The 12,188-nt window shown below is 44.3% G+C and overlaps 2 protein-coding genes across 2 annotated transcripts in view; both read right to left on the bottom strand.

Annotated features, from left to right (window-relative positions):
• SEPSECS (Sep (O-phosphoserine) tRNA:Sec (selenocysteine) tRNA synthase) overlaps positions 1-1,024 on the bottom strand; it is a 42,077-nt gene extending 41,053 nt beyond the window's left edge. The window contains exon 1 of the mRNA XM_018573264.1: positions 812-1,024. Coding sequence (XP_018428766.1) covers positions 812-925 — 114 coding nt within the window. The 5' untranslated portion in view covers positions 926-1,024. The remainder of the gene's footprint in view (positions 1-811) is intronic.
• Positions 1,025-4,167: 3,143 nt separating this feature from the next.
• The window catches only part of SMIM24 (small integral membrane protein 24), an 18,787-nt gene continuing 10,766 nt past the window's right edge, over positions 4,168-12,188 (bottom strand). Inside the window, exons 2-4 of the mRNA XM_018573265.1 lie at positions 10,169-10,304; positions 6,643-6,672; positions 4,168-4,370 (exon numbers count right to left, since the gene is read on the bottom strand). Of these exons, the coding sequence (XP_018428767.1) occupies positions 4,238-4,370; positions 6,643-6,672; positions 10,169-10,304 (299 nt within the window). The 3' untranslated portion in view covers positions 4,168-4,237. The remainder of the gene's footprint in view (positions 4,371-6,642; positions 6,673-10,168; positions 10,305-12,188) is intronic.

Raw genomic sequence — 12,188 nt, forward strand, 5'->3', positions numbered from 1 at the left:
AACAGATATTTGGACCACTTGAAGGCTTCAGTACACTGACTGGGAAACAGCTTTTCAACAGACAGGCCAAGGCAAATTCTGTCTAAAAGGCAAACTGTACAAAAATAAAAGGCATGCTTGAAAACACCAGTTTTTATCTTTTTTACATCTGATGTGCTGCTGATCTCCTGCAGCCAGTTTCAGCTCCTTCCTGTCTGCATGCACTGACTCCAGTGTCAGTTTGACCTCCCTGATCTGGACAGTTTACTAATAGTGACCACAGTGGACCTTGCCTGAGCACTGTGTGTCAGCATGGTGCCTTGTAGGCTTCTCCAGGGGAGCCTTTGACAGGGTGACAACACAGGAGTACAACTGGGAGACAGTTGTCACACCGTAACAGGAAGCTCCTTCATGGCAGGATCACCAGGAATTCTTTTAAGGAAAGCTGCAGATTTAAAAAGACTAAAAAAAAACAATAAAAAAAAAAAAAAAACACATTGAAATGACATTAACATATTACATTTTATTGATTAGATTTAAGATTTGCTCTGACAGCACAGCTGTCACGTGCAGCATGGCATGAGTGGCAGTCTTTCTCCCTTAGGGTTTGTATACACCATCTCCATCTGCTAGTGTTGTCTCTCACATGGCTGTCATTACACCCATACTACACTCCTTCACCAGGGTCTTTGTCCTGCTGCCCCCCACCCAGCAACTAGCAGCCATTCCACAAACAAGCTGCGGGCCACATTGCTACAGAGCACAGTGCCAGCGTCAGAACTACACGTCCCGTGATGCCTTGCTCGTCACGTGACAGCAAGCCAGCCCTTACCTTCTCCAGCAAAAGTCTGATGAGCTGCTCATGGCTGCGCCTGGCTTCCCGACCCTGGCGGATGTAGGCCGGGGAGACGATCCGCTCTCCCGCGGTAAAGCTGTCCCCGTTCATGACAGCGGAGGAGAAGACGGGACACAGCTGCTCAGTCACTGCCTTCGAGTACAGCGTGACACGGCCACGACCGGCACCGCCTACAATGCCCTACACAACCAATGGGGAACGGTAAAACTATCAGCGCAGGCTCCGCCAATCGTGTTCCGATATACCGGCGTCTTATTCGCCACACCCACCACAGGAATAAGGCGGGACTGTGCAGGAGAGACCCGCCTAGGTGGGCGGGGAGTCGTGGCAGGAGTGACATGCTGATTTTAAATGAGTGCAGTGCTGCTTATCACCACTAGAGGGAGTCATGAGAGAAGATACAAGGCTGCTGGAACACTGTGGAGACACTATGTAGGTTGAAGTCCATGTGCTGCCTCTGAAGTGGATGACAAACTATTATATGAAGGCAAAGTCCGCTGTTCAAGAAAAAAATAAATGTGTGCAATATGAAACATGGTCCAAAAGGTGAATGTGCCCTTGAAATGACGCAGCAGCAAGAGATTATGGCCATTATGCAGGAATTAGTGCATTGACCCTAAATTACTAAATCTGCATTCACACCTTTGTGCGTTTTCTTGATGCCCTATCTATTGAAATCAATGAAAGCACAACCCAACACATGCACAACGTGTGCGTCAACATACATCATGATGCACGTCACCTCCTCATCATGATGCACCTGTGACCTGTATGCATCATGACATGCCTTCAAATGCCTTGTGATGCATGTTGACATTTAATACCAAGTGCATTGCAACAGGCTTTGATATCTCTAAAGCTGGGCACACACCTTACAACCATCACAAGACCTTTGTCTTGCGACGGTTGTAAGGTAATTTAAAAAACGTACGATCTGCCCATCTTGGACAGGCAGATCGTACTTGCGATGATCGCAAGCCCGCCCTGCTGAGGGGCAGGCTTCCGATGACCGCAATGCTGAACGGGCAGTGTGCGCTTGTGCACATTGGCCAGTGCGGCTTTTATCTTGCGAACATGCCACAAACCAGCCGAACATCGCACGATGTTCGGCTGCTTTTCGAACATGTTCCTAAGATAAAATTTGTGCGACCTTATAGTAGCAGAGGTCGCACGGCTCCCACACACCTTACGATAATCGTACGATCACGGGATTTCCCACGATTATCGTAAGGTGTGTGGGCACCTTAATAGTGTCCCCTAAATAAAATCAGCACTTAACCCGTGCAGGGGGAGCCCCACTGCAAGAGTACGTTGTTTTCGTTTGCCCGGAGTTGTTTAAATGCAGCTAAACTGACCGCATTTAAAGCTTCATTCACTTTCATTCATTTGGAATTCTGTATGGATTCTTGCGGCAAGAATGCCAAACGTACTGTTTGGATGCGGCGGCTGTACCCGTTCAAGTTAATACCGGGTGACACTGGCCGCATCTGTCAGCGGCACTCCGCATGTAATCGTACATGATATGAATACGTATGGTTTGGAATAGATCACTATCCCTGGGCACAAGGTAGATGCATCCAGCAACAATCATCTATGTACAAATCGTCGTGTGAATGAGGCCTAAATGGAGAGTGTGAATGATACCAAGAAGGCCTCATTCACACTAGGTGTCTGGCTGCGAATTCTTGCGGCAGGCATCACAGGTGGTTTTGCACAATGACAGGCTGACAATGGCCACAGAGGTCTGCCTGCGTTCACATGAAAATGCACATGGAGCTGTGGTTAGATTGCAGGTGAGAGGACCTGATTGGTTGCAGTGGGTAACTGCTGCAGATTCTGTCTGCTCCAGTTTTGATGAACTCCACCTTTGGCTACTATTGTTGGTCAAGGTTGGAACAGCTAGAGGGCCGAAGTTGCCTACCCCTAGACGGCCAAGGTTGCCTAGACCCTGGATTAGGGTGAATGGGGAAAATACCACATTACGGTCACTAGATGAAATGAGCATATAAATGTATCCATTCATTTTCCAGGGACAGCAATTTATATGCTCATTCCCTTTATATGCTCATTCCCTTTATATGCTCATGTTACAATTCCCAAGTCTCTTGAATTGTAACATTGTATCTCCTTGCTAACATGTATTTATTTCCTATAATGCTCAACCGCGTGTGGTGGCCGATAGGCCGTATCGTTCCCATTCACTCTATTTTTTATGAATATTCAAGAACATTCAACCAGAAGATAATTTACACTAAGAACACTATCATTTTTGGCCCACCTTCACAGCACTTGGGTAACTCACACAGAACGAATGTACCTGCACTTTCAGTGGCTGAATAAGCTATGCAAATTTTTATGAATAGATCCCTAACTGTATACAGGTATTTGGCTATCCTTTATATAATTTACAATATATATATGCACATACTGTATGTCTGAATGAAGCCAGGGGCATAATATAATTCTAATAGTTTAGAGTAAAGGGTATGTATAGCCCCAATTTTGTTTTATTTTTTGATAGAGTAATGAAGGGTTAAAATCTGTTTGGTTATATCTTATTGGGGATTTTCCTTTATTTCCTGTCCTAGAGACATGTAAGGAAATCACAGACAAAAATAAAAAGTCCAACCTTCCGTACTCTGTCCAAGACTTAGGGAAGACCTCTGGCCAAAAATGTTTTTAGCCCTTGCAGCAGGGCTACCCCCACACTGCAAGGGTTAAGTGCTCGTTTTTGATCGAGGTGCATCAATAACAATATTATACTCACCCGAACCTCACAGCCGTCTAGCTGTTAGAGCACTCCCTCCGGCCTGCCATCTTCTCCGCTCCAGCAATTGTATGTCCCTTGGTGTCCTCATGTCCTATACATATATAGAATGTGATGACACACGGGACCTTAGACTGCTGGAGTGAAGAGGAGGGAGGCTGGAAGGAGCAGTGTAAGAACAAGCCATCTCCGAGGATCAGGTGAATATCTTTTTTACATTTTCGCTCTGAGATGAAAACGAGCTCTGCAAGCGCTAAGAAAATGTTTGCCCAAAGTTCTTTAAAAAAAATGTTCAGCCTTTACAATAGACTTTGAAATAAAATACATGCACATAAAATGTGGTAAAGTCAGATCTGCCCATTACAATATTTATTGGATTAACCTTATATCAACTTAATCTGTTTTGAGCGATTCAAAAATAAACAACTTTTTGTTTTAATTTATGGTAGACTGCATTATGGGAAAAAGCAATATGGTGGGATTGAGGCGCTGAATGCAGGCGCAGGATCTAAGCGCAGTCCTAATGTCAAGCACAGCCCGAGCAGACACAATAGAGGCCTTCTGCTTCTGCAGGACCATCCTTCATGACACAGTAACACGTAAGACGCTTTCATTCATTGGACTTGGCTGTGGCATTACATAGGAGTGATTTTCTGTTCATTGTTTTCATTCTCCCACTTGGCCTTCTTGGTATCTTCCATCTCTATTTGCTTCTCAGTGGCTGATTCTTCATCAAGTCCATCATTATCATAAACGTTCATGGTGGTTCTATTATGGGTACATGGAAGGAGTAAGGAACATGGGTCATAATACAACCCCAAACTCACATGCAGACAAGCTGACATTTAAACGAGAAGATATCATTGTCACTTATTGTTGCACAAAACGACTGAGCATTGAAAGATTGGTGGCTAGAAGAAATCTAAAAGTGTATACACTGTATATATATTTCAAGCGATTAATGGAGAATGAATGAACTATGTGCAGCTGCTCCCTGTCCTGTGGCTTGTAATGGGTTCCGCTTTCCTGAAATGTAGCTCCTAGAGATCCCGCTGTGCAGCCTGCCTGTCTTTCATTGACGTCATTAGGCAAAGCGGCTATTTATTGACGTGCAGCATAGCAAAAAATAGCAACGAACGTTTCGGGGTCACAAAGGATCCCCTTCATCAGGCAATGCTATGCTGCATGTCAATAAATAGACGTTTGCTTGCCAATTTGGAGTGCCGGTGTCTCTGTTTCTGCTTATGATTGTTACGCCTGCCACCCCCTGACTACCGCAGCACCCATTTCTCTCGCTAGCAGCCCCCCTACTGCCTTGATGGCTATTGTATTCTAGCAGCCAGTACCCATAGCTGACAGAATACCCAAACAGTGACTGTAGCTGTAGCAATTTTCCACAATTATTACATCCACAAAAGCAGATTGAAAAATTGATTTTTGTTAAGTTAGGTGGTGCCAGCAGGGCCACCCATGGACCAAATTTCAACCAATTCAGCATGAAACAGATCAAATTCAATCTGTGTATTGCCACCTTTTGACCACAGTTGCCTAGTGTACTCTGTAATCTAACAGAGTTGGTCAGACACACCCTTCACCTCCTCAGCATTACAAGTCTGGGTGATACACTTGTGGTGAGGAGTGTGGCCATTAAAAATCTATGTAAGGAAAGAGCACTCGAGTGGGAAGCAGAGAGCATCATTCCAAGAGAAAAAGGTAATTGAGGTCATTGAATTCCATTAACAATCAGAAAATACAGCCATACAAAATTATAAAAAGCAAAAAAAGTTCAAAGGTAACAGACAAAATGCACGGATGTCACATAATATTTATAAGCAAAGAGCTTGTTTTGCCTGGAGGTCTGCTTTAACTCAGGCTATAGGTTTGCCTTAAAGGAGAACTATGGGGTTAGGGCTTTTCCCCATAGTTCTCCTTAGGGTAACGGGAGGACACAAACTAGCGTCCTCCCGTCACCCTAAGCTCAGTATACCGCGAGCCACAGCTCGCGGTATACTGAGACGCCGCAGCTGAAGCGGATCCCGACAACTATGTCTGGATCCACCCAGCTGCGTGAGTGACAGCTGGCTCTGCCTATCTAGAGGCAGAGCCAGCTGTACCCGCCCCCTCCCCCGCCCGTTCCGCCAGTCAGCGCTGGGGGATCGGAGCAGGGAGGGGGGAATCCAGCCCCTCCCCTGTCACGGTAGAGAGCCGTGACAGGATCGAGAAGTGAGCAAACGCCGGTATGTGTTCGCTCACCTCCCGATCTACTGAGCCGACCTGTGACAGTCTCATTGTCACAGGTCGGCTAGAACTATGAGGTGAGTGAAAAGCACTCGCCTCATAGTTCTCCTTTAAAGTGAAACTCCAGACAAAACTCTTTGTTTACTTTTGGATAGATTGAGAAAGGCTCAGTTCATTTTTTTTTTAAAGCTATCTTGCCCCAATCAGGCCTGGATTTCCCACAAGGCCACCGAGGCCCGGCTTCGGGGCGGAAGAGCGCAGAGGGGCGGCAGCGGTGACCTTGTCGGGAAGTTGCGATAAAAAAAAAAATTTAAGTAGCCCCGCCCCAAGGCCAGGTTCCACAATACCTGGTCATTCAGTATATTCAGGTAGGCAGCTGACCTCATTTTTTGGACACATAACATTGATGAGCCTCGCCGTGACCAACTGATGTAACCCCATATCATAAAACTCCCCGAAATCCAGGGGATGACTTCTTTTTTGGTATGCAGTTAATCTCCAACAGGGCCTGAAGCAGCAATGAAAACATGCTAACTCTTAACCACCGTGCTAGAATACATGTATTATTACTTTCTCTGTCCCCACAGTGATTCATTCAGTCTAGTGATAAGCTGGTGACCACTGTCAGATCGTCGCGTTTCCCCAGATTTCTTTTTTACTGACCCTAAATGGGTGATTTTAAATTCTAGAGGTGTGAAATTATTATATAGAAGGCTGCAAGATTTGTCATTATTATTTAACAATTATTTGATCATTGTACTTATTACAGTAAAATAAATATGTAGTGATACTCATACCATACCTTTCTATCTTTTCATCCTCATCCTCATCCCTAGAAAATATAAAATCAGTTACAGCTAAATGAGGAGTCAAATATGAACCTTTCATCATCAAGACTGCAGAATGATTTGAAATTAGTAGTGAATATTTCGATTCTTGCATGAACCCAATAGTGACAGGTTCTCTTAACTCTTGAGTATTTTATTAATTTTCCAAATTACAATAAGACAATAAAATAGCACATGATGCACAATCAGTATAACATACAATTGCATTACAGTTTCTTCCACATTAGCGTAATCAAGTAGTAGGAAATGACACGGGTGGTGACAGGTTCTCTTGAAGTCAAATGCACCGTAGTACAAGAAGAAAGAACTATAAAGTAATGTTATTTTCCTTAGGGGAAGTCTTAGCTGAATATTGTTAGTGTTGCTTTATAATAAAGTTAAAGTGCATCTAAACCCAAGATAACAAAAATGTAATACCGTGTTTCCCCGAAAATAAGACACTGTCTTATATTTTTTTTGCCCCCAAAAAACACACTAGGTCTTATTTTCGGGGGATGTCTTATTGTTTTTTTTCACTTCAGAATGTCAGAATGCCAACTGATTTATTTACTGACGTTAATGGTATGGTAAGAATGAGAATATTACTGTTGCTCTATTTCTTTTCCTACTGATCAGTAAAGCAGATTCCGTTCTTTCACAGGCGGAGTGCATCTGGTATCACTCCGCCTGTCACAGTAACCGGCGCTATAGACGAAGTAGCGGCTAATGCGGCTCTGCTCCCTCCGCCGCCGATTTCTGCTTGCTTTCTACAGCGCCGGCTTCCTTTTCCATCAGGGACAGCGATACCAGCGGTGCAGCAGTGAAGATAACATCAGACAGTGGACAGCGCAGTAAAGTACATGCTACCACCAAACTAGGTCTTATTTTCGGGGTAGGTCTTATATTACAGGAATCTTGAAAAATAGTGCTAGGTCTTACTTTCGGGGAAACACGGTATACTGCCGCTTACCAATCCTTAGATGTGGTGAATATGTTAGTTTTCTTCTTATAGCATTTGTGGGGTATTTAAACCTTTTTTGGGGGTTAGGTTCATGATTTTGTCCTCTTATGTGTTTCTTATTTATGGTGTTTTTTCTATCCAATAAAGTTTAAGTATTATTCTAAGCAGTGCGACTTCAGCGGTGTGTATGGGAGTTGGGGTGCTTGATTGGTTGATCCCACAAGCCAGCACACATGGTGCTACAGTCCTGTTTGGTAGGGTATCCCAAATCTAACAAGATGATGCTCCTAGACTGGTCATCATCATCTCATGTGATTTGGGATATTCTGCATTCCCAGGAATCTCGCTGGAAGGATAGTGACACCACCCATTGCTGTGCAGAAGCCAAGGTAAGTATATTTCCTAACTTTTTTCCCCACATGCGTGTTTTTATACTAATAGCATATGGTGATTGTAAATGGGGAAGGACGCCTGATGTAATGAGTGGACCTTGCTTTCTAGAGCCGGGTCCGCATTAATAGTGGTGCAGGCACTAGGAAAGTGAGTATTTCTTTCTTTTTTATAGCGATATCTTTTATTGGGACTTTCAGTTTAGGGACATAGTCCCTTAAACAGAGTACTGTGTGTTGAGAGGTATAAGTACACCAAGGATCCCAAGCATATTAAGGTTTTTCAAATGTCTCATTTTGCTTTGAGTTTGCTTGTTCAAGTGATGGCACAGGTGAGCTCTAGTAACTGGTCCTGGCCACTAAGTGGCTGGGAATTAATGGATAGCGAAATTAATTTGAGTCTTTCTAGGTTTGTCACAAGGGTTCTAGTGAAATCAATAAAAGTTTATTTTCCCATTGTGTTTGGACAACTACACATGGCCACCAAATATTTAGTAATGTTTGTGGATCTCTATTTTATTTTGTCACAGGAAGTTCAATTAAGTATGGGGGTGAGAATCCCTACCCCTGTTAAAAAATTGTTTTGGGACCTACTTAATAATATCACATGGGCTGAGGACCCTAGCCCCATAATTGCACTTCCTGGGACTCTATAAAGAGTGTCCCACTTTGAATCCATGATCACTCTGGACTGGAACATAGATTAGCTAGTTTAATACATAGTGGGAGGACTGAGAATATCAGATCAATTGAGAGAATTTTATCCTCCTGTTTACCACTAGTGTTGATGGAGTAGACCAGCGGTGGCGAACCTTGGCACCCCAGCTGTGCAAAAACTACAAATCCCAACATGCATCTGCCTCTGGGAGTTATGTCTGTTGCTGTCAGAGCCTTGCAATGCCTCATGGGACTTGTAGTTCCAAAACAGCTGGAGTGCTAAGGTTCGCCACCACTGGAGTAGACAGTCTGACTTTTGCTCATCAGTACAATCTTAAATTACTTTGATGTATGGAATAAAGCTTTGGGAATATCAAGACAGAATAACAATATATGATGGGCAAAGTCTCTGCACTCCAGCTGTTGTGGAACTACAGGTGCCATGGTGCATTGCAAAACTTAAGGTGGCCATACACTTTACAACCATTGTACAACTTTTTTTGTCCCGACATCGCAGCCTAGTTCAATTTTCGTTCAAACAGCCCATCATGCACAGACAAATGTAGTTTGTGATTATCATTTGTCAGCACCACTAACTGGTCAATTTTCATCGATCGAAAGACCAAATTTTCGCTTGCACATGTGCAGTTTTCATCATGCGATTTTTGTTGTACGAAAATGCCACTAATCCGTCGATTTTCGTCCAACTTGACGAAAATTCTCTAGTCTGCTTGACGAAAATCGGCCAGTTGCACAGTAATTGCGGTTGTGCACTTCCCATCAACTGGCCGATTATCGTACGAAACCACGATCGCAGACGGAAATCGGCCGATAACTGTAAGGTGTATGGGCACCTTTAGGCATGGCTCACAGAGGCATGATGGTATTTGAAGTTTCACCACAGCTGGAGTGCCAAGGTTGCCTATCCTAGGAACAGCTGGAGTACCAAGGTTGCCTACCCCTGGAATAGAGTGAATGGGGAAAATACCACAATATGGCCAGTAGCTGGAGCTAAGGATCTTTGGAAATGAATACATGTTAGTAGTGAGATACAATGTTACCATTTAAAGAGACCTGTGGAGAGAATGACCATATAAATGTAACCATTCGTTTTATGGGGAGAGCAATGGCTACATTTATATGCTGAGGTTGCCTACCCCTGGTCTAAAGGGACCAAAAACCTAAGTAGAGTCACTTAGGCATATAAAGCATTGCCTTCTTATAACAGGTCATGTTATCACTTTAAACACCGAACAACGTGTAGAAACAAGCGATTAATTCCTTATTTAAGAACAGTGGGCGGAGACATGTTTGCAAAGCTTTAGAGGAGGGCTTTCTAGTTTCTTATCCATGTTACCACAGGCTCATTGTTATGTTGTCTCAGTATTCTGAGTAAAACCAGTTGCTGAAGGAAAACAAGCTAAATGTGCTCCTTGGAAAGGGCATGTTTCATGTAAGGGATAACATTGCTCTTTCAGAGAGCATTGTACATACTTCTTTTTCTTGCAGAACAATCTATTTATTATCATCAAGGAAAATACAATGAAGAGGAACACCACTACCGCCGTCAGACCCAACAGCCATGGCTGAAATACTCGGGAACCTGATGTAGATGATGCTCGTGCTGCATCTAGAAATAATAAAGATATAAAATGTAGTAAATGCATATTTCTATTCTTATTTTTCTAGACATAACTTATTATATATCAAATATAATATATCCTAGATGAATAGACTGCTCAATCCACATATTAACATGACAGAAACGATAAAGTAGCAGGGAAGACTGCAGACATGATATATACCAGGGGTAGCCAAACTCTGGCCCTCCAGTTGTGCTGAAACTACAAATCCGTTTCACCACCGGCCCGTTCGGCATTTGTCTCCCGAGCACCGTTCAAACCAGCCAAAAAACGTACGATTTTCGGCTAGTTTTCTAGCGTGCTCCCTAGACAAAAGATGTGCGACCGTACAGTAAAAACGGTTGCACGTCTTCCATACACTTTGCGATTATCGTACGATCGCGGGATTTCCCGCGATTATCGTGCGATTATCGTGCGATGGGCACAGTATGGGCACCTTAAGCCTTTTATGGCTGTCCCTAATTAAAGGCATGGCACCAAGCACTCATCTATTACCAGTGGACAAGTTAATATAAACAAGCAGGTCTGAGAGAGGTGGTGACCCCACATTCACACGAAAGTCATAAAACCTGAATTACAAAATAAGCTACATTTCATAATTTGGAATTGGGTGGGGATAGTGAAAAATAAAGGTTTATCCTTCTCCATGCTTTCCCTCCCCAGCCCTGCCCTAGGGGCCGGCTCCGGGACACCCTCCAAAAGGGGCTTATAAAATATTCTGTCTAGCGACTAAAGTGGGCTCTGGTTTTGAAAACATCAAGGAACTGAGAAGTCTTAACATCACAGAAGTGTTCCCCTTTGATCTTTGGACATTATCAGATGAAAGCTTTCCTGTCACAGACCTACTCGGGCCGGAGCTCCGTGGCGCGCCTTCCCGTCCATGACGTCACGCCCGACTCCTCCCACTGAAAGCACTCATCTATTACCAGTGGACAAGTTAATATAAACAAGCAGGTCTGAGAGAGGTGGTGACCCCACATTCACACGAAAGTCATAAAACCTGAATTACAAAATAAGCTACATTTCATAATTTGGAATTGGGTGGGGATAGTGAAAAATAAAGGTTTATCCTTCTCCATGCTTTCCCTCCCCAGCCCTGCCCTAGGGGCCGGCTCCGGGACACCCTCCAAAAGGGGCTTATAAAATATTCTGTCTAGCGACTAAAGTGGGCTCTGGTTTTGAAAACATCAAGGAACTGAGAAGTCTTAACATCACAGAAGTGTTCCCCTTTGATCTTTGGACATTATCAGATGAAAGCTTTCCTGTCACAGACCTACTCGGGCCGGAGCTCCGTGGCGCGCCTTCCCGTCCATGACGTCACGCCCGACTCCTCCCACTGGCCGCGGACACAGGTGAGCCACTCACTCGGCATTCTATTGTTGTGGAACGTCGAGCGAGTGGCTCTTTCAGGGACACAGCTTCCTGCTGAGACAGTAAGAGAGAGTGGTGCTGAGACTGCTACCCAAGGACACAGCACCAGTTCCAGCCACAGAGGCTTCCCTCTCCCATCCCAAAGACCGGGCTAGACCTGCTCCTTGTCCACACACAGGAACCACAAGTACTAGGATATCTACAAATCCCCCACATTGCATAAATACCCTGAGTACCATATCACTTGGCCACAACCAACACATATTATCAATCATAGGACGGGGTTCATGATGTGGAACGGTTCCCCATCCCACTGAGTGACCTGGCGGTAATCCCGAGTCTGGCTCGGGGTGAATTTTCAATGCTAGGAGCGGTAACCCCGAGCCAGACTCGTGGTTGCAGAGAAAAGTGACACTCACCTTGTCCCTGCGAGCCCGCGGTGTCCTCTGCTGTACGCGGCCCGAAAATGAAACTAAAAGTCGGCATCTGACTTTTAGTTT

This window comes from Nanorana parkeri, unplaced genomic scaffold, assembly GCF_000935625.1.
Source record: "Nanorana parkeri isolate BGI_ZX_2015 unplaced genomic scaffold, ASM93562v1 scaffold2305, whole genome shotgun sequence".
Taxonomy (NCBI): domain Eukaryota; kingdom Metazoa; phylum Chordata; class Amphibia; order Anura; family Dicroglossidae; genus Nanorana; species Nanorana parkeri.